At 41.9% G+C, this 23,914-nt stretch overlaps 1 protein-coding gene across 1 annotated transcript in view; it reads right to left on the bottom strand.

The window, feature by feature from the left end:
• The window catches only part of LOC143775487 (transient receptor potential cation channel subfamily M member 7-like), a 31,902-nt gene extending 10,245 nt beyond the window's left edge, over positions 1-21,657 (bottom strand). Inside the window, exon 1 of the mRNA XM_077263676.1 lies at positions 21,462-21,657. Coding sequence (XP_077119791.1) covers positions 21,462-21,470 — 9 coding nt within the window. The 5' untranslated portion in view covers positions 21,471-21,657. The remainder of the gene's footprint in view (positions 1-21,461) is intronic.
• Positions 21,658-23,914: the final 2,257 nt, after the last annotated feature.

The raw sequence follows: 23,914 nt of genomic DNA on the forward strand, positions 1-23,914 counted from the left end.
TCCACAACAGTATCACGGATCTGCCTGTTGTGTTCCTTGGTCTCCATGATGCTCTCTGTGCTTCAAACAGACCCCTGAGACTATCACAGAGCAGGTGCATTTATACGGAGACTTGATTACACACAGGTGGATTATATTTATCATCATTATGCATTTAGGATAACATTGGATCATTCCAAGGTCCACAATGAACTTCTGGAGTGAGTTTGCTGCACTGAAAGTAAAGGGGCCGAATAATATTGCACGCCCCAGTTTTCAGTTTTTGAATTTCCAAAAAAATTTAAAATAAGCAATAAATTCCGTTCAACTTCACAATTGTGTTCCACTTGTTGTTGATTTTTCACCAAAAATTTACATTTGTTATCTTTATCTTTGAAGCACGATGTGTGGGAAAAGGTTGAAAAGTTCCAGGGGGCCGAATACTTTTGCAAGGCACTGTAACACCTGTCGCTGCCTCACAATGGCTATAAGACCATCTCCAAACAGCTTGATGCTACTTTCACTACAGCTTCGCATACAGTTAGGGCCGGAAATATTTGGACAGTGAGTCATCGTGATTTCGGCTATGCATGCCACTATTTTATATTTAAAATGAAACAACTGAGATGTAATTAAAGTGTAGACTTTAAGCTTTAATTAAAAGGGCTGCAAAAAAAAAATATCCTGTGAAATGTCTAGGAATTGCAACCATTTTTCTACAAAACCTCCTATTTCAAGGTAAGTAATTGGACAAATGAACTTTACCATAAATAAACAGTTCATTTTTAATACTTTGTACAGAATCCTTTGCAAGTAATGACTGCCTGAAGTCTGGATGTCATGGATATGGTTTCTTCCTTTGTGATACTTTGCCGGCCTTTACTGCATCTGACTGACTTCAGTTGTTGCTTCTTTGTAGGTCTTTCTACCTTAATTTTTGTCTTAAACATGTGAATTGCGGCTCGACGGGCCTGAGATCTGGTGATTGACTTGGCCATAGCAAAATATTCCACTTCGCTGCCTTAAAAAAAAACCTCATGGGTTGTCCAATCAACCTTGCCGCATTTGTCTGAATCTGAGCAAAAAGTATCGCCCTGTACACTTCAGAATTCAGCAGGCTGTTTCTGTCATCAGTCACATCATCATTAATCCCTTCCCGACATACCCGCTCTGGGAACTGCGTTCCCGCAAAATGCAGTACAAATACGGCACCACGAATACGGGGGCTCACGCTCAGCACCGCCGCGAGCAGGTGCAGGTGTCTGCTCTAGGTGAGAGCTAGAGTAATGTACAATCACTGCACACTCTTGATAGATGCTTGTGAGAATTTCATTGTACAGCTACAGATGCAGCAATAACACAATTCAGGTGCAGGGATAGAGAAAATGGTGAGGTGACAACAACATAACGTTTTAACCCTCACAGGGTCTTATTCATATAGTCGCTATTGACAAGGTTCACTGAACGGTATAAAGGATATTCTGATTGCAAAGGAAATCTGGGTCCAGGGGAGGTCCAGCGTACTTTCGCCTTGGATTAGGCTGTAACGTGAGAGCTGACACCATGCAGCAATGCCCATGATTGGTGCTAGCACCAATTTGTGGGCGTTTAACCCCTCTGATTACACTGTCAATAGTGACAACGACATTGCGGGGCATCGCACAGGGAGTGGGCTCCCTTTGTGCTTCCATCAGCACAATGCTATGAGATGGTCATCTTATGCCGCAAAATCAAGCTGCCATACAGCTCAATTGTCACAATCCCACTGGGGGTCAGTCAGAGGACGGCACAACACACACTCAACAGGATGGAAATGGGGAGAGGAAAGCCCTACCAATAACAAATGAGGGATGGGAAACCTCCTGAGCTCCAACCTGACCCTGCTCTGCACTCCCCTAACATCCTAAGTGGGTCCTTCTTCCCGTCACCATCACAAACCTCATCCCTCGCTGACACCTTGCACTGCCCTGGCTAGTGCACTGGCCGGCAAGGGCGCTAGCCTGACCATTGCAGATGGTACAACACAGGGGGGTAACAAGCACAAGACTGACAAAGTAAAAACACAACACTTAGCTTCCAGACTCCGCTGCCAAGCTCCACACCTGCAGAGGACATGGAAACAGGACCCCAAACTCCAGAAGTAGCTGATACAGTGCTGACACCAGAGAGCTGCAACTGAAAAGCTGGTCACCAAAGAATAACTATCACCAACAGTCAGCTGATGCATCAGGTGACTATTTACATTTAAAGGATGGTGGGAGTGGTCACCACCCACATCAGCTGACCTAGCTCAGCAGCTGAAGCATGCTGACAGAAAGGAAAACCAAAATAAACCCCTGCTGGCCTGAAAGGAAAAAAGCTACATTTAAATTATAGTGGAACTAGAGCTCCAAGAATCCAAAAATTGATCGACACACTATCCCCTTTCAACGAAGGGCCTCTGAACCCTTAACACTGGATCTCGAAACATCATACAGTGAGGATGCCTCGATCCAATAGGATTCACCTTGGCAGTCACCTGATCCTCAGGTTTACGGCCAATGCAGCCCAATGGAGATGACAATAACATAGGCTCTGGAGGCGCAACAAGTCTCCAGAGCGCCAATCTGTGGAATGCGCTGCGTACGTGCATTACTGGGGGTAACTCCAGCTAGAAAGTCCCCGACTGAGAATGGCCGACACACCCGATATGGCCCGATCACCTTAGAACTCCAGGTCCCAGATGCGTACTTCCATCTGATGTTTCTGGTGGACACCCACACGTACTCATTCATTTTGTTTGAAAAATGTGATTTTTTTTTAGTTTGTGTGATGCACATGGGAGTTCAACGTGCTCAATACACATCTAGATAAGTTCCCTGTGGGGTTTAGTTTTTAAAATGGTGTCACTTGTGGGTTTTTTCCACTGTTTAGGCACATCAGGTGCTCTCCAAACACAACATGGCATCCACTAATTATTCCAGCAAATTTTACATTCAAAAAGTGAAATGGCGCTCCTTCCCTTCCGAGCTCTGCTGTGTTCCCAAACAGTGGTTTTCCCCCACATATGGGGTATCGTCATGTATGGTCTATTTTCTCCTGTTACCCTTGTGACAGTAAAAAAAGATAGGTCTAAAGGAACACTATTTTGTGAAAAATAGTTAAATGGTTTTTTTTCCACATTCCATTAATTCCTGTGAAGCACCTTAAAAGTTAATAAACTTCTTGAATGTAGTTTAGAATGGTGTCACCTTTGGGTATTTTCTATCATATAGACCCCTCAAAGTCACTTGTCAGAAATCCCTCCGGATATGTCAGGGATCCCACAACTATGTCAGGGTTCACGGGAAAGATACCTTTATCATCCCCACCAATCACACCAATTTGTCATGAACCGGGGTGTTTGATTGCCCCTGGTTCCTTCTGAAGGGGATTTATCTATATCCCACTTCCCAGTTCCAGTTTGAAACTTGCAGCTCTCTGGCGCCCCCTTACCCTCAGGTCAGTCAGGGTACTGCACCTAGGGTAATTAGTCACCAGAAAGGCTGCCTGCTATGTACTGGCTATTGGGCGCACTGCAGTGAGGGCAATATAACTACTCACACAGGTGGGAACAATAATTATAAATGCCGCCGGTCGCTGCAAAGATGCCCAATTGCACAGGACAAAGTATGCTGCCACCAGCTCCAATTTTCCAAGTATGAATGGGTCCAGAGCCAACCCAAAATCAGTAGCGGAATTCACCTCAGAGGATGCGACAGTTCATTATAGAGCATGGAGAGACAAGCTAGTAGTTTTATATTTTACTCAAAAAAAAAGGTAGGAAGTGTTTACAAAGTATAAAAATATATTATAAGGAAGGCAAATCATGTGTACAATACAATTGCAAATAAAAAAAGGGATTCAAATTGAAAGGAACACTTACAGGTCGTTATGTCATTGCACCATTATGGCCAGCCGTGTGCTGAGGAGGATACACACATCTAGATGCATAGCAAATCTGTACAGCAGCTAGACCCCGGACACATACACCCCAAAAACTCCTGCTGCACACAGTTATTCCTAGCCTAAAACCAAAGCCCTCCCTGTTATGATCCTTAGTGGCTGAGGATCACGAATAGACCAGCAAGTGAATAAACTAAGGACAAGCTCTAGGGAGATGGTAACTGGACTGATCGCAAATCTGAACCTATGCAACACAACTAGAGGTAGCCGGTGAACGTGCCTAAAAATTTCCTAGACGTCTCGAGCCAGCCTGAGGAACTAGCTACCCCTAAAGAGAAAGAGAGACCTCGCTTGCCTCCAGAGAAATAATCCCCAAAGATATAGAAGCCCCCAACAAATATTAACGGTGAAGTAAGAAGAAGGCACATACGTAGGGATGAAATCAGATTCAGCAAAAGACGCCCACTAGTACTAGAAAGCAGAAAATAGAGCAGGGGTCTATGCGATCAATAAAAAACCCTTACAAAATATCCATCCTGAGATTTCAAGAACCCACGCACCAACTAATGGTGTGTGGGGAGAAACTCAGTCCACTAGAGCATCCAGCAAACGAGGGAATCACATTTTAGCAAGCTGGACAAGACAACATGATAAACACTGCTGATCAAAAAATGAGCAAACAAAACTTAGCTTGTCCTGGATGGACTGGGAGCAAGGTAGTCAGAAGGAATCTGAGTAGCACTGATTACATCGTCAGCCGGCAACAAGAGGAAGTAAAACAGAGCTAAATAGGAACCTCCCAGAGGATAACGAACCAGCTGATAGCCAGAGGCCAGCAGGATAACAAACAAAGCCACCAGGGGGAGCCCAAAGCAAAAGTCACACCATACCACCAGTGACCACAAGAGGGAGCCTGAAAACAGAGTTCACAACAGTACCCCCCCTTAAGGAGGGGTCACCGAACCCTCATGAAAACCCCCAGGGCGATCAGGATGAGCCACATGGAAGGCACGAACCAAATCGGCCGCATGAACATCAGAGGCGACAACCCAAGAATTATCCTCCTGACCATAGCCCTTCCACTTGACCAAATACTGGAGCCTCCGTCTAGAAACACGAGAATCCAAGATCTTCTCCACCACGTATTCCAATTCTCCCTCAACCAGCACCGGGGCAGGAGGCTCAACCGGAGGAACCACAGGTACCACATACCTCCGCAACAACGAGCGATGGAACACATTATGAATAGCAAATGATGCCGGGAGGTCCAGACGGAATGACACAGGGCCAAGGACTTCCAGAATCTTATAAGGACCGATAAACCGAGGCTTGAACTTAGGAGAGGAGACCTTCATAGGAACGAAGCGAGAAGACAACCACACCAAGTCCCCAACGCGAAGTCGGGGACCCACACAGCGACGGCGGTTGGCAAAGAGCTGAGCCTTCTCTTGTGACAACTTCAAATTGTCCACCACATGATTCCAAATCTGATGCAACCTATCCACCACAACATCCACTCCAGGACAGTCAGAAGGCTCCACCTGACCCGAGGAAAAACGAGGATGAAACCCCGAATTACAAAAAAAAGGAGAAACCAAAGTAGCAGAACTAGCCCGATTATTAAGGGCAAACTTGGCCAACGGCAAAAAAGTAACCCAGTTGTCCTGGTCAGCAGAAACAAAACATCTTAAATAAGTCTCCAAGGTCTGATTAGTTCGCTCGGTTTGGCCATTCGTCTGAGGATGGAAGGCCGACGAAAAAGACAATTCAATGCCCAACTTAGCACAAAAGGTCCGCCAAAATCTAGACACAAACTGGGATCCTCTGTCAGAAACAATGTTCTCAGGAATCCCGTGCAAACGAACCACATTTTGAAAAAACAGTGGAACCAACTCGGAGGAGGAAGGCAACTTAGGCAAGGGCACCAAATGGACCATCTTAGAGAAACGATCACACACCACCCAGATGACAGACATTCTCTGAGAGACAGGGAGATCTGAAATAAAATCCATGGAAATGTGCGTCCAAGGCCTCTTCGGGACAGGCAAAGGTAACAGCAAACCACTGGCACGAGAACAGCAAGGCTTCGCCCGAGCACAAATTCCACAAGACTGCACAAAGGAACGCACATCCCGCGACAAGGAAGGCCACCAAAAAGACCTGGCCACCAAGTCTCTGGTACCAAATATTCCAGGATGGCCCGCCAACACCGAAGAATGAACCTCGGAGATGACTCTGTTGGTCCATCTATCCGGGACAAACAGTCTCTCCGGTGGACAGCGATCAGGTCTATCCGCCTGAAACTCTTGCAGCACACGTCGCAAATCTGGGGAGATGGCAGACAAAATCACCCCTTCTCTAAGGATACCAGCCGGCTCTGAATCTCCAGGAGAGTCAGGCACAAAACTCCTAGAAAGAGCATCAGCCTTCACATTCTTCGAACCCGGCAGGTACGAGACCATGAAATCAAAACGAGAGAAAAACAACGACCAACGAGCCTGTCTGGGATTCAGCCGCTTGGCCGACTCGAGATAAATCAAATTCTTGTGATCAGTCAAGACCACCACACGATGTTTAGCTCCCTCGAGCCAATGTCGCCACTCCTCAAATGCCCACTTCATAGCCAACAGCTCCCGATTACCGACATCATAATTCCACTCGGCAGGCGAAAACTTTCTTGAAAAGAAAGCACATGGCTTCATCACAGAGCCATCGGGGCTTCTCTGCGACAAAACAGCCCCCGCTCCAATCTCGGAAGCATCAACCTCCACCTGGAAGGGAAGTGAGACATCTGGCTAACATAAGACCGGAGCCGAAGAAAACCGACGCTTCAGCTCCCGAAAAGCCTCCACAGCCGCAGAAGACCAATTAGTCACATCAGAACCCTTCTTGGTCAAATCCGTCAAAGGCTTAACAACGCCAGAAAAATTAGCTATGAAGCGACGGTAAAAATTAGCAAAACCCAAGAACTTCTGAAGACTCTTAACAGATGTAGGCTGCGTCCAGTCATGAATAGCCTGAACCTTGACTGGGTCCATCTCAATAGTAGAAGGAGAAAAAATGAAACCCAAAAAAGAAATCTTCTGGACCCCAAAAAGACATTTTGAGCCCTTCACAAATAAAGCATTGTCACGCAGGACCTGAAAGACCATCCTGACCTGCTTAATATGAGACTCCCAATCATCCGAAAAAAACAGAATATCATCCAGATACACAATCATAAACTTATCCAGATATTCACGGAAGATGTCATGCATAAAGGACTGAAAGACTGAAGGAGCATTAGAAAGTCCAAAAGGCATCACCAAGTACTCAAAATGGCCTTCAGGCGTATTAAATGCAGTTTTCCATTCATCACCCTGTTTTATATGCACAAGGTTATACGCACCACGAAGATCTATCTTGGTGAACCAACTAGACCCCCTAATGCGAGCAAACAAATCAGTTAACAATGGCAAAGGATACTGAAATTTGACCGTGATTTTATTCAAAAGGCGATAATCAATACAGGGTCTCAGGGAACCATCCTTTTTAGCCACAAAAAAGAATCCTGCACCAAGAGGGGATGAGGACGGGCGAATATGTCCCTTCTCTAAAGACTCCTTTATATAACTCCGCATGGCAGCATGCTCCGGCACAGATAAATTGAAAAGTCGTCCCTTAGGAAACTTACTACCAGGAATCAAATTTATAGCACAATCACAGTCCCTATGAGGAGGTAGAGAATTGAGTTTGGGCTCCTCAAATACATCCTGGTAGTCTGACAAAAACGTAGGGACTTCAGAAGGAGTGGACGAAGCAATTGACACCACAGGAGCGTCACCATGAATTCCCTGACAACCCCAACTTGACACCGACATAGCTTTCCAATCCAGGACTGGATTATGAGTCTGCAACCATGGTAGACCCAACACGACGACATCATGCAAATTATGCAGTACAAGAAAGCGAATCACCTCCTGATGAACAGGAGTCATGCACATGGTCACTTGTGTCCAGTACTGAGGTCTATTCGTAGCCAATGGTGTAGAATCAATTCCCCTTAGTGGAATAGGGAATTTTAAAGGCTCCAAATCAAAACCACAGCGCCTGGCAAATGACCAATCCATCAGACTCAGGGCGGCACCTGAATCTACAAAAGCATTAACCGGGTAAGATGACAGGGAACAAATCAGGGTAACAGACAAAATGAACTTAGGCTGTAAAGTACCAATGGTGACAGATTTATCAACCTTTTTTTTGCGCTTAGAGCATGCTGAGATAACATGAGCTGAGTCACCACAGTAAAAGCACAACCCATTTTGCCGTCTATAATTTTGCCGTTCACTTCTGGTCAGAATTCTGTCACATTGCATAGATTCAGGTGTCTGTTCAGAAGACACCGCCAAATGGTGCACAGGTTTGCGCTCCCGCAAACGCCGATCAATCTGAATGGCCAGAGTCATTGACTCATTCAGACCTGCAGGCGTAGGGAACCCCACCATGACATTCTTAATGGCTTCAGAAAGACCTTCTCTGAAATTTGCAGCCAGGGCACACTCATTCCACTGAGTAAGCACCGACCATTTCCGAAATTTCTGGCAGTACACCTCTGCTTCATCTTGCCCCTGCGAGAGGGCCAATAACGTTTTTTCAGCCTGGTTCTCAAGATTAGGTTCCTCATAGAGCAATCCAAGGGCTAGAAAAAACGCATCTACACTAAGCAATGCAGGATCCCCTGGCGCCAATGCGAAGGCCCAATCTTGAGGGTCGCCGCGCAAGAAAGAAATAATAATCTTAACTTGCTGAACGGAATCACCAGAGGAACGAGGTTTCAAAGAAAGAAACAATTTACAATTGTTCTTAAAATTCAGGAACCTAGATCTATCTCCAGAAAACAACTCCGGAATAGGTATTCTAGGCTCTGACATAGGACTGTGAACAACAAAATCCTGAATACTTTGAACCCTAGCAGCAAGATGATCCAGACTGGAAGCCAAGCTCTGGACATCCATGTCAGCAGCTGAACTCAGAGCCACACCAAGATTAAGAGGAGGAGAGAAGCTAGCCACAGCAGCTAGACACACGGCAACAAAAAAAAAAAAAAATTCTCAAGGCTTCTTTTCTCCTGCTTCTGCCATGCAATTAACACTTTATCGGCCGGCTGTACTGTTATGATCCTTAGTGGCTGAGGATCACGAATAGACCAGCAAGTGAATAAACTAAGGACAAGCTCTAGGGAGATGGTAACTGGACTGATCGCAAATCTGAACCTATGCAACACAACTAGAGGTAGCCGGTGAACGTGCCTAAAAATTTCCTAGACGTCTCGAGCCAGCCTGAGGAACTAGCTACCCCTAAAGAGAAAGAGAGACCTCGCTTGCCTCCAGAGAAATAATCCCCAAAGATATAGAAGCCCCCAACAAATATTAACGGTGAAGTAAGAAGAAGGCACATACGTAGGGATGAAATCAGATTCAGCAAAAGAGGCCCACTAGTACTAGAAAGCAGAAAATAGAGCAGGGGTCTATGCGATCAATAAAAAACCCTTACAAAATATCCATCCTGAGATTTCAAGAACCCACGCACCAACTAATGGTGTGTGGGGAGAAACTCAGTCCACTAGAGCATCCAGCAAACGAGGGAATCACATTTTAGCAAGCTGGACAAGACAACATGATAAACACTGCTGATCAAAAAATGAGCAAACTAAACTTAGCTTGTCCTGGATGGACTGGGAGCAAGGTAGTCAGAAGGAATCTGAGTAGCACTGATTACATCGTCAGCCGGCAACAAGAGGAAGTAAAACAGAGCTAAATACGAACCTCCCAGAGGATAACGAACCAGCTGATAGCCAGAGACCAGCAGGATAACAAACAAAGCCACCAGGGGGAGCCCAAAGCAAAAGTCACACCATACCACCAGTGACCACAAGAGGGAGCCTGAAAACAGAGTTCACAACACCTCCCGTTGTGATGACATCACTTAGAGGCTGAAACCTCCCCTTTACTTAGCCTTATGAAAACTATTTTTATGCCTAGCTCGCTGTATGAGTCTCGTACACGAAATACATGATGACCAGAATGTGCCCCACATCATGAGGATTCTTTTAAGCGTAAACACAGAGCAATTACCTGAACCGCTTACGGAAGAACCCGCACTTTGCACTCGTTGCGTTTAGCCACTAGCAGTTTCAGTGAGTGATAGATCTATCGAGGGACATCCAGAATATATAATTCTTATATCTCTAGCCCGGATCGGTGCCCATATATATCACTTTCATAGAACAATAGAAGCTCATAGTTTCTGTATACCAGTTTCAACCAGTACCAGTTGGGAGGGGGAATGAGTAGGGTAGGAGGACTCGTATGCTGCAGTTAAAAGCCATAAAACTTCTTCAGTGATTCTAGTGAGGGTTGCTAGCACACTGGGCTCACATTACACTATATAGCACCGGGAGTGGGAGGGGTGGCTAAGAATTCCAGCCTTGTCAACAGGCAGAGAAAAGAAGGGGGGGTTGAATCTGCAGCGGGTGTCTGTGCCATGGTACCTTCTAGAACTAAACTCACATTATGGCATTTTTACATTATCGTGACATCACTTCAAATGTGAGGTGGTCCCTAAAAAAATGGTTTTGTAAATACTTTTTTAAAATGACAGATGGTTGATTAACTTTTAACCCTTATAACTTCCCAACAAAAAATTACATTTCAAAAATTGTGCTGTTGTAGACATGTGGGAAATTATGTGCCATATTTGGAAACTATTTTATGTGACACATCTCTCTGATTTAGTTGTACAAGAATTTGAGTTTTTCACAAACAAATGTAAGTCATATCAAACAAATTTTACCATCATCATGAAGTACAATAAGTCATGAAAAAACAATCTCAGAATTAATGGGATCCATTGAAGCTTCCAGAGTTATGACCTCATAAAGTGACAGTGGTCAGAATTTAAAAAATTGGCCTGATCAGGAAGGTGAAAATAGGCTTCGGGGTGAAAGGGTTAAACACTAGTGACCCAGTGCCATTGAAAGTCATGCATGCTTAGGCCATCACACGGCCTCCACCATGTTTAACAGAGGATGTGGTGTGCTTTGGATCATGAGCCGTTCCATGCCTCCTCCATACTTTCTTCTTCCCATCATTCTGGTACAGGTTGATCTTAGTTTCATCTGTCCTAAGAATAGTTCTCCAGAACTGGGCTGGCTTCTTTAGATGTTTTTTGGCAAAATCTAATCTTGTTTTTTTTTAAGGCTGATTAATGGTTTGCATAGTGCTGTTATTGACTGCAAATAGTTGGTGAGTCCCAACAGGAATAAGACCTTTTGCAGATACCTATGTGACTAGGTGGTATGTTCTCCTTCAATTAAGGATACTTCCCCTGGACCCTTGACTCTGGCTTTAAAATATAATGACTGGGTTGATTAATGAGTCTAATAATTGCACCTTTATTTAATTATAATTACCACTGCACTTTAACCATAGTGCTATTTATATCTACAGGATATTTTTATATCCATTCTAGTCATATCTATTATATAAAATATTGTCATATTGGTGCTGGAGTCTCTGAACAGTAGAACAATGTACCACAACTTCAGTGTCTGCTAAATCTCTCCTAAAGGTCTTTTGCAGGGGTTCTGATTTGCTTCTCTAGTAATCATACTTGCAGATCTCACTGAAATTTTGCTTGATCTTCCAGACTTTATCTTGACCTTACTGTTAACTGCCAATTCTTAATTACATTTCTAACTGAGGAAAGGGCAACTTGAAAACTCTTTGCTATCTTCTTATAGCCTTCTCCTCCTTTGTGGGCCTCCCCCATTTTCATTTTCAGACTGCAACAAGGCAGCTGATTAGAAAAACCCATTGCTGCTGTTTTTGGCACAAGGTTAGAGAAGGCTGGGTTTCATAAAGCTTGGAAATTTGCATCACCTGGTCTTTGCTAATGATGATAGTGAACATGTCATAACCCTAACAAGCTAATTAAGGTCTGAATCTTTGGTCAAAGTTATCTGAGCACACAAATCTCCAAGGGTGCCCAATTTTTTTGCCCTTTCCCATTTTCAATTTTTAAAATGTAAAAGATGAAAAAAAATTTTTTTTAATAAAATACAAAGGAAATGTAAATGTTGAACTTTAACTCTATCATTTCATCTTCATCTTGCTTAACTCTTCACAATAACAGTAGTTTTGACCCAGGGTGCCCAAGCTTTTACATACCACTATATACTGTGTATATATATATATATATATATATATATATATATATATATATATATATATATATATATATACATATATATGCTGTATATATATTATTAGACATGTGGCATAAACCAACGCAAAGTGAACATAAACTCAGCCATTTGGGAAAAACAGTAAAGACAAAACAAAATAGTATGCAGTCTCTGTATCTGTGGGAACCCTCCCGCCCTGGATAATAACCACTAATTGGTTCAGTTTTTCCTTCCCAGGACATGAAACGCTGGAGTTCCTCTCTTGAGCCCTAAAAAACACCGAATGACTATGGAGGCAGAATATTTAAGCCCCAGACCACACCCTGGGGTGGTGATAAGGTGGAGAACCTGCCACCCACAAAAGCGCATCCCTTAAAATGGCCATTTAACCCCTCTTAACACACACTGTGCTCGAGGAAACTTCTGGGGTTTAAATCACTGAAGCTACCAGCCTCAGTGAAACATATCTTCCCTCCAGCACTTTACCAGTGAATTTGTCACAATATACATACATACAAAAATGAAGATCAATACAACAAAACCCAGACTCATATTTAGATAGTGCGCCAAAAGTGACGCAATTGATTACATATTACTCCAAGAACATCTCAAAAAGGAGGACAGATGGAGTTTTTTTAAATATATGTACAAAAATCTTTATTAACCCAATAATGAACATACAAAAAGACAGAAAAAAACATGTGCTGTAAAGGACACCACAAAAAGTGGGGGCGTTTAGTACAAAGTATAGCTCTATTCACAGTAACAAACAGTAATGGTAAGATGAGGACTTGCTGGCTGAGCTCAGAGAGTTACATTACAATGCCTGCTGCTGTAAGCAAAACGTGCCATCACAGTCATTATACTATTCCTATGTCTATACTAATGCCCAGGGTTGCATGGTTTGTGGTCAAGAGCCCAAGGTCCAAAATCAGTCTGACATTACAATTATCAAAGGTTCCCCAAATTCATTTGTATGATACACAGTCAGAAAATCATCTTACCCAGTACTAAAATGCCTGCGTCCATTAATTGCAAACTGCATGATCAAAGTAAACCAGCACTGAAGGAAAAAGGGAAGGGATCTAGCGTGTCTGTACATGTGTGTCCATCAAAATTGTAGACCAGCAATGTAAAAATACAAGAGAAAACAGAAGAAAACTGAATCATGTCTGCGCATGCGTGTCGGCCATATTGGAGACCAGCAGCCATCTTCTCATGTCCCAATCTATTATGCATGTCAGTGCACCTATCATCAGCATCTGGATTTTATGCATGTGCCATATGCACTTGAATTGCTTAATATTTTATCTGTATTCATAAAACGTAAGAAATTCTGGCGCACTCATGGGAATGGGAAACATATATAGTTATTACACTTAACATTGAAGTTGTAACACCAAGAAGGAAAAGTCGTTGCGTTATGAAAACCACAGGATTACTAGATTTGTTTAAAAATTTACAAATTATACAAAATGGAAACAAAATATTCAAAACATCTTAATTTATTGAGTACTGAGTAAGCGTGTCACACGCATAAACTCAAGTGCATATCTTTGATGCTATCAATGAGGTTATGAATGGCTGTCTGAGGAATGTTCTGCCACACTCAATGAACATGGCACACAAATCATCAAATCCACTGGTAGCAGCTTTGCAATTGCTGATCAATGATGTCACCGGTGTGCTTGATGTAAGACAAAACCTGAAATGCTGCAGGCTATGGTAGCATGTTTAAGCTACACAGGATGCTCACAGAAGCACGAACAACATGCGCCCTGTCCTGTTGAAAAGTGTCTCCTAGGAGACTTTGGAGAAATGGCCAAAACATTTACCAATCAACTGTCATTTATGAGCTTGTTTACATAGGCAGACCATAGTATATGCATTGAACGATCTGTAGTAGATTGTTCAATGCACTTTGGCTGCCACTGTACTTGGCAGAGAGAGTCTTGCTTACAAAGGATGATGGACTACTGGGAACAATGATCTCTTGCGCTGCACAAAAGATCTTTTCAATTGATGAATGAGTGTTTTGCTCATTCATCAGGTAATCAGCAGCCTGTGTTCACTGATAAATTATCATGAAACAAGCATTCTTAAAACTGCTCGTTTACATTAATCCTTCAGTGTAAATGTAACACTAGATTGCCCCTAAATGATCATCAAAAACATAGGTTGAATAGCTGTGAAGAAGGCTTCAGTGTGCCCAAGAAAGTTCAGCAAATAGCAGATCTGTCTCCTAAAGAGCATTTAGCTATAGGAGCAGTCTAACACCAATGTAGAGCTCAATCTGAAATATCAGCAGGTAGTTATCATTGTATCTGCACGCATAGTTGAGACAAAAGCTTTTGAAGACCTCCCAGTTGTCAAGAAGGGCAGCCAAGAAGCCACTTCTCTTCTGGAAAATCATCAAAGACAGACTTATATTCTGCAGGAATTACACAGATTGGACTGCAGAGAACTGAGGTAAAGATATTGTCTTTGATGAAGCCCCCTTTAAACTATTTGGGACATCTGGAAGAATGATTGCCGGAAAGAACAGGTGATTGTTACCCTGAGTCATGTCAACAGTAAACCATCCTGAGACCATTTATGTGTGAGATTTCATTTCATGCAAAGGAATGGGATCACTCACTATTTTGCTAAGAACACATTAGACATGAATAAAGAATGAATCTAAACATCCTCCAAAGGCAACTTCTCCTAACAAACCAATTTAGGAAGTATTTAGTTCTAAACAATATTTTTTCCCAGCATGATGGCGCACCATCTCACAAGCAAAAATGATGAGCTATGATAATAATAATAATCATTTTATTTCTATAGCACCAACATATTCCGCAGCACTTTACATTTTAGCACAGTCGATAAAAGACATTACAGAATAACAATAATCACATAAACAACGGATACCAAGAGGAGTGAGGGCCCTGCTCGCAAGCTCACATACTATGGGGAAATAGGGGAGACATGAAAAGTTGATGGTAACAATTGCTTTCATTGTACGATCCAGCTATCAATGTAATAAATAGGGTGTTTACGTACTGCTGCACAAACCGGTAACCAACCAGTATGTGCAAGAGTACAGACAGAGAGGGATATTAAATGCATAAAGGGTGTGAGGACAGATGATACGATGGTCCTGGTTTTGAAAAATATTTTAAATGGGCAACACAGGGATAGTTAGATAAATATGTTGAGGCGATAGGCCAGTATAAAGAAATGGGTTTTAGGGCACGCTTAAAACTGTGGCTATTGGGGATTAATAATAAATAATCTTTATTTCTACATGGCGCTAATATATTTTGCAGCGCTTTACAGACATTATCATTGCTGTCCCCAATGGGGCTCACAATCTAAATTCCCTATCAGTATGTCTTTGGAATGTGGGAGGAAACCGGATTACCCAGAGGAAACCCACGCAAACACGGGGAAAACATATAAACTCCTTGCAGATGTTGTCATCTAAATTCCCTATCAGTATGTCTTTGGAATGTGGGAGGAAACCGGATTACCCAGAGGAAACCCACGCAAACACGGGGAAAACATATAAACTCCTTGCAGATGTTGTCCTGGGTGGGATTTGAACCCAGAACTCCAGCGTTGCAAGGCTGCAGTGCTAACCACTGAGCCACTGTGCTGCCCATATTAATGGGGGGATTAATCAAATTGTCCTGGGTAGTGCATTCCAAAGAATTGGCGAAACTCGCGAGAAGTCTTGGAGACGGGAGTGGGAGGTTCGGATTATTGAGGATGTTAATCTTAGGTCATTAGCAGAATGGAGGGCATGGGAAAGGTGGTAGACTTAGACAATGAAGGAGATGTAGGGTGGTGCTGAACTGTGGAGCTCTTTGTGGGTGAGACTGATGAGTTCATACTGAAATCTGGAGTGGATGGTTAACCAGTGCAATGACTGGCAGAGGGTAGAGGCATCGGTGTAACAGTTGGTGAGGAATATGATCCTGGCTGCAGAATTCAAGACAGATTGGAGAGAGGGAGACCGATTAGTAGACAGTTACAATAGTCCAGACGAGAAAGAATAAGAGCTACAGTAAGAGTTTTTGCAGAGTTGAAAGTAAGAAAAGGTCGAGTTCTAGAAATATTTTTGAAGTGTAGATGACAAGAGCGAGCCAGTGATCGGACGTGGAGATGAATGAAAGATCTGAATCAAGTATGACTCCAAGACAGTGGGCCTGCTGCTGGGGAGTAATTGTAGAACCACACACAGGAATGGCAATGTCAGGCATAGGTAGGCTAGTGGAGGGAGGAAATACAAGTTTAGTTTTTGATAGGTTCAGTTTCAAATAGAGGGAGGAGATGATGTTAGAGACGGTGGTAAGACAATCACTGTTGTTTTGTAATAATGCAGGCATGATGTCAGGAGTAGAGGTGTATAATTGGGTGTCATCAGCATAGAGATGGCACTGAAAACTAAATCTACTGATTGTCCAATAGGGGCAGTATACAAGGAGAAGAGGAGGGGGACTAGGCCTGATCCTTGAGGAACCTCAACAGTAAGGGGAAAAGGAGAGGAGCAGGAGCCAGTAAAAGATACAGTGAAGGAATGGTCAGAGAGGTAGGAGGAGAACCAGGAGAGAACGGTGTCCTTGAAGCCAAGGACACTGATGGAGCAGAGCATAGTAAGAAGGAGATGGCGATCCATAGTGTCAGATGCTGCAGAGAGATCCAGGAGAATCAGCATGCAGTAGTGAAAATTAGATTTAACTGTTAACAGATCATTACAGACTGTAATAATTATAGGGGATAACTCAGGAGACTCTTTGCGTGGAACAAGACAACTACAGGACACAGTTTTATAAGTGGTAAAGTCTATATTATCACACGGTGATTCAAACAGGTGCAGAGAGAAACTCAAGTCCACAACACTTGGTGCAAATAATAAACGCAGCTTAGCAGTCTATAGGAAACTTCAGAGGAAAATGCAATCAAGCAGAAAGTCTATGAAGCACAGTTATTCTTGAGGATACTTGACACGAATAAATCCTTGTCTTAGTCCAGGCACAGATAGATATGCTTATTAGGCAGTTCACATCATATCTTAGCTCAAGCAGGGAGGCCTGGTTAATAGTCTCAGGTTATTGCAAAGCAGAAACAGCTTACATGTCCAGCAAATGCAGATGGAAGCAAACACGAACAGCAGATGAAGGAGGATTACTGGAAACTTGTGTATGCAGCAGGCACTCAGAGCAGAGTAGCAGGATCACCACACAGGTTCACAGCAGCAGGTGTATAGCCAGGGAGTAATCAGAGGTCAGGAGCTGGATGCAAGGCAGAATACTCTAGCACAGACTGAAGGCTGGGGTGGAGTTTTATAGCAGGAAGACACCGTGCACATGAGACCAAAGATGCCATCTTGGAAAAGGGCAGTAATGCACAAAAGGTAAAAAATGTTCAGAGTCCTGACACAGACCTTACTGAGGGCACTTTCAGTAGAGTGTAAAGAGTGGAAACCGGACTGTAGAGGGTCAAGAAGAATATGATCTGAGAGATAGCAAATTAGACAGGAATGGACCAAGTGTTCCAGGAGGTTAGAGATGAAGGGAAGATTAGAGACATGGTGAGCAGCACAGTTTTGGTCTAGGGATGTTTTTTAAGTAATGGATGTATGCTGGCGTGTTTAAATGAGGGAAAGATACCGGAAGAGAGAGAGGTTGAATATTTTTGTTAGATGAGTGGTGACAGCTGGGAAAATAGACTGTAGGAGATGTGAGGGATTAGGGTCATTGGTGCAAGTAGTAAGGCGAGAAGAAGCAAGGAGCCTGATCACTTCTTCCGTGACTCATTCAAAGACAGAGGATGAGATAGATGCAGGGGAGGAGGGAGGACAGTGCATGGTATAAGGGGATTGGGGGAAAATTTCCTGTCAGATATGGTAAATTTTTTCTTTGAACTAATTGACCAGATCACAGCTCTGAGATACGTGGTTGGGGCCTGCACTCTTGGTTTGAGGAGGGAATGAAAAGTGTCAAAAAGATGCTTAGGATTGTTGGATAGTGAGGTGACAAGAGTGTTGAAGTATGTTTGTTTGGAGAGGTGAAGGGCAGAGTTGGATGTTTTAAGCATAAACTTATAATGGATGAAATCTTCGGCCAGATTGGATTTTCTCCACACACCTGGAGCAGCGCTGTAGGAAACATGTTTGCAGTGTGTGCCATGGTTGTCGCCATCTGGGCTGAGTTGTTCTGCGTGTAGAAGGTGCAGCTTCATCCACGGAAGGAATTTTGCAGTGTTTCATTATAATGTTTCAGTGCAGAATCAGGTCATGAAAGGGATGAGATTGGGGCCAATGATGACTGCAAAGTCTTCATAAGTTTCTGGGTGTTAATGGCATGTATATTTCTCTAAGTGTGGAAACTGGGGGAGTTCCGAGCATGGTGACAGTTCTTAACAGAGAATGAGAGCAGCATGTGGTCGGAGAATGGGAGAGGGGAGTTGGTAAAATCATGCACTGAACAGAGACAGAAGAAGACTAGGTCCAGGAAATTTCCATCTTCATGCATAGGAGAGTTAGTAAGCTGTGAAAAGCCAAAGGAGGAGGTTAGAGATAAAAGGTGAGTGGCAGATGGGGAGAGGGGAAAAGCAATGGGGATGTTAAAGTTTCCCATGATAAGGGTGGGAATGTCACAGCATAGAAAATGTGGAAGCCAGGTGGCAAAGTGATCAAGGAACTGACAGGAGGGGCCAGGAGGACGATACACAACCACCACTCGAAGGGAGAAGGGGATGTAAAGTCTGACAGCGTGTACCTCAAAAGAAGGGAAGGTAAGTGAGGGTACTTGAGGGATAACTTGAAAGGTACATTTGGTTGATAGGAGCAGACCAATGCCTCCACCTGGTCTGTTGTCTGATCTTGGGGTATGACAGAAATATAGTCCACCATATGAGAGCAGCAGCAGCTGTGATGGTGTCTGACTGCTGGATCCAGGTTTCAGTAAGAGCCAGAATGTTAAGAGAATCATAAAATAAGAAGTTATGCATGTACGAGAGTTTATTACACGCAAAGCGAGAATTCCAGAGGGCACAGTTAAAAGAAACAGAAGGCATGCAGGGAATATTAATGAGATTTGAGGGGTTTCTCAGTGTAGTAAGTGAGGGGTTCGACTTACTATAACATGAAGGGCCACAGTTGGGAAAGATATCTCCTGCCCCTATGAGAAGGAGGATAGAAAGAGTGAGCAGATGGTTAAGTGATTTGTGAGAGCGTCTCTTGTGTTGGATGGTGGGACTGAATGGATATGTGCAATTTAGCATTGTGAAAAGGGCGTGAGTGCTGTGCATAGGAGAGGAGAGGACTGAAGGACTAATAAAGATGGAGTGTAAGGAGTCTGTGCAAGGATGGTGGATGTGAGTAAATGCAGCAGCCAGGGTATAAATTATACAAATGCATTTGGTGCATAGTTGTTGCAATCAAAATGTTCTGGAAATTGGTTTCTATAAATGTCTTACCTATCTCCTATATATATGAGATATTTGAAACAAAAGATAATTTTTATCAAAGGCTGTATAAAAAAAGATATTATTTTGCATATATCCCATTGAGGCATATATTCATGCTATAGGGTGATCTCTTTGTGATCCAGAGTTATTGATGATTATTCACAGCTCCTACTCTCGCAATCTTGTCCTGAATGGCAGTTTCTCTGCGGCAGCTAAAAAGTCTAACTCGTGCAGCTGATTGGTTGGCAAATCAGAAAATAAAACAAGTATTGCCACTTTGCCAGTCCAACAGGTCCTTAATTGTACAAGAAAATATAAAGGCACCAGATGGAAAGGTATCTCAGCATCTCCTACTATGCCCTTACATTCTTCCTGATAAAAGTAGTAGAAAATTTAAAGTTTCTTCTTTATGCTTTGAGCTTAAAGGAAAAACTAAACCATAACCCAAAGCTGTATTTGATTTTCTTTGGTCTGGGTGTTTGGGGTCATTATCTAACCATACAAGCAAGACTAAATTATAAATCCATCTTCTCTCTGACAGCACAAAGAGTTTGATGCCTAAACCCTGATGCCAAACAGTGCCAATTTATTTTTAATTTAGGATAGTCCTCCTCAGCAGTACAATCTCCACTAGAGTGGGTAGAGTAAAAAAAACTCCATTAAAGTGTCTTATAAAGTGTATACAAATTATAAGCAGATGACAACATTACAGGTGCAGGTGGAGCATATATTGAATATTCCGTACCTGTAAGGCAGTGATAAAATGGCCCAAAGGTGGCCCTTAGAGATTTAATAATTAAAATATAGTCTTACATAGCAAGACTGAAAAGAAAAACATAAATGTATCAATTTCAGCATATTTCCCTACAATGTTAATGCAGATGATAGTAAAACACAACAAGGTAGAAGCCAATTCTCCTTATTTTCCTTATCTTAGGTAACAATTTCTTTTACACTACAAATACAGCAATCAGAAGAAAACCCTAAATTATTAACAATTCTCCCGTAGACTAGTGCTTATAATTTGTCATAATTTGTATACTTTACGCTTAAATGGGTTCTGTAGGTTAATATTTAGGTAGCACGGTATTTTGACTCTCCAATATAAACTGTTACAATTTGGTCCTTATCAGCGTTGTCAACTTTATTTTTCATTTTTTTCTGGACAGCTTCTCAGAGAAGTCCTAGACAACTTTTTTTTACAGACACATTTGATGACCATAACAAACCATTAAGATTATAAGTGATACGTATCTACAGATGATATCTCCTATATGAAGATATAAGCTGCATTCACTGTGAACTGGAAAAGGGTGATAAATAGTTCTAAAAATCTGTACAAGTTTCTCTAGCTTTAAAAAAAAAAAAAAAAGCCTTATTTTTATGGACTGTCCATGACTTACTAGATGGTTGGCAACCTTGGTCTCTATTCTTATTTTTTCATTCCTGCACATACATAGACATTTATGTACATATGGTAGTATATATGATATGATAGTATATAGCAGTCTTTAACAGATAGACCCTCACCTTCCCACCTAATACACACGCTATAATACAGGACTCACTGTAAAGGTAATAATATTTGCTTAACCTGAAAGTAAAAACTGATAAGGTAGAAGCTGTGAAAGTTAAGTAACTGGGAAAACTACTTGTTCTACAATTTGTTATACAATTGCTGCTTCTGTGTCTTGTATATATCTACATATGCTTGATTGAATAGTCACAAAGTATCTCATTCACTTTGCACAATAAACCCCTACTAAATAAACTCTCTATTCAAAACCTTGTAGTACCAGGAAGGAGGAGCGCCCACGCAGTAACAAAGGGCATCCTACAATAAAGCAACAAATACAATAAATGAGCAGCATACCTCATTCATGACTCCAAATCTTCAATTGCTTGGACTGATTTCAAAAGTCTAAACTTTAGCCTCTCTTTAAGGTCTGGGACTCCAGCTCAGACCAGTCTAAAGTGGGACCTTGCTGCTCTGCACTTTAAGCAAATTCAGCTTAAATTTCAGAAATAGCATTTCAGGAATGTCCCTCTTTGCCATGTGGGAACTGCCAAAGGACTTTCTAAGCCATTGTCTGTTAGCGAGAAATTATCAGAAACCAACCAAACAGGTCTGAGTTGAGAGTTGAAAGTGCAAGATTTATTGGAACATAACATGTTCTAAGGCAATCTTTAACATAAAGGCAATTTACATTCTAAAAATAACTCTGATCATTAAATGCATAAATGTAACAGAACAGGTAGAAATGTACCCACAATTTAGGCAGGTTTTAAAAGTGTCTTTTATGCATTTTTGTATCAACCTTGTCTCCTTGTTAGGCATGGTGTCACCACATTCAGTATCAGTAACTTGCCCAAAAGCTTGAAAAATATCTCTTCTTCCCTTGTCAATTAAAAACATATCTTTATGTATTAAATTTAAATTATGTAACTGTTGCCTTATTATACATAACTGTAGAATGACTGTTGAAAAAGAAATGATGTACAAGCAGTTATGTGACACAAAATAACGTCTTCTGCAAACATTGTAACATTGTTGCTCCAAACGATCTACTAGACTGGAGATGATTAGCAAAAATACCTTTACTTTAATATATTGAATAAAATATAGATACTGAATCTGATCTGCAGATCATTCATTACTGGTAGGACAAAATGATTAAAAGTTACAGTACTTTAATATGTTTTCTTACCGAGACTCATTGTGTTTTACCTATTTACCGATTGCCTTTTATAACTAGACTTCTGAAGTCATGTAGGTAACGCCTCTGGCCAATGAAATAAAATCAAGGAATAATGTTCCATAGTTCATAAAGGTTTGTCACATACAGTATATTCTCAATGTCAAAATATAGTGAAAATAAAATATGCATTCTCAATATTCCCCAAATGCCACACGCCATTTAAAGACCAATTTGTTGCCTGTGAAACCACAAGGAATGTGAAATCCCTTGGGGAGGGAATGATAGTTATGTAATTTTCTAATAAGTAAGTGCGCCATCTCAAAAAGAGATTTATTGTATTTAAAAATACAACTAGTAAACTTAGAATGCCAAAAAAATGCAATATTCAATGGAACCCAGATCAATGCTTATTATTATTATTATTATTTTGGGCAGTTGTATAACCAGCAAAGAGGTGTCCTCAGAGCTACATTGTACTGAATGCATTAAAGGGATTGTCTCACCAGATTCTTGCTCCCCCATCTGAGAGCAGCATAAAGTAGGGGAAGTAGCCCTGATTCTAATGCTAGGCCACTTACTGAGCTTTTCACTACAGTTTTACTAAAACACTGTTTTACCTGATGCAGCCCTATCTGTCCACTCAATGACGAGCTCCAGCTATAACCCCGACCCCCCACTATTGACCGGCAGCTTCCTAACTATGCACAGTGTATTCAGATTGTTGTTAATCAATCGTGTGGGCAAGGTTAGGCAGAAGACAGGATGAGCTGCAATACATAAAATAATACTTTTTATCAAAACTACAGCAATGAGCCTAGTAAGTGACACAGAGCTAGAATCAGGGTCTCTTTAATTTTAATTACATTTCAATTTTACTTCCCTCAAATTGGGAGAGAGGTTTTTTTTAATAAATTCTTAAATTTAGAAAAAATCTCTTGACAATTTTATCCTGTGGCTAACTAGTAATGGATGCAGCTGCAAGACTAATCTTAATATAATTTCTTATTTATGCCAGTCACTTCAACAATTACCTTTTTCCTTGAGAATTACATTTTAAACTTTTATCCTATCATTGAAGACTGTCAGTAATCCTGCCCGGTATCTGTTTCTCCACTAATTCCTCCTTTTGTACCTATCCATGCACATCACAGTAGTCTTCATCTCCGGTAACCACCACCCAACACCATTATCAAAGACTTCTTTCTTTTCCTATGAAATGTTTTCCCGTTCCATAAGAATATCCACTAGAATGCAAAGTTTGAAGAAGTCCCCGAAAACCCATCTTAAAGAAGCCTAGAAAAATACAAAGCTACTAAACTGTTCTACTCCTTCCCTCCTTGTCTTATAGGTGTCCTCTCTTCCTTCAGGCTTTACATTGTTTTTACACCTGTAGCCTCCTCTGATCAGAGATCCATAATGAGTAGATGATCCACTTATCTGAGCATGTATACATATTTATTAGGTTAAGAAATGCCTTTGTTCCTACTGTGTTACCCACTCCCCTAGTAGAATGTAAGCTTTTCACCAGCACCCTTTTAATTTAATGTTTTTATTTGTGTGTTTCTGGGCTTATCTGGGACTTTTATATTAGGATAGATCCTCAATATCTGATCGGTGGGGGTCTGAC

This window comes from Ranitomeya variabilis, chromosome 5, assembly GCF_051348905.1.
Source record: "Ranitomeya variabilis isolate aRanVar5 chromosome 5, aRanVar5.hap1, whole genome shotgun sequence".
Lineage (NCBI taxonomy): Eukaryota > Metazoa > Chordata > Amphibia > Anura > Dendrobatidae > Ranitomeya > Ranitomeya variabilis.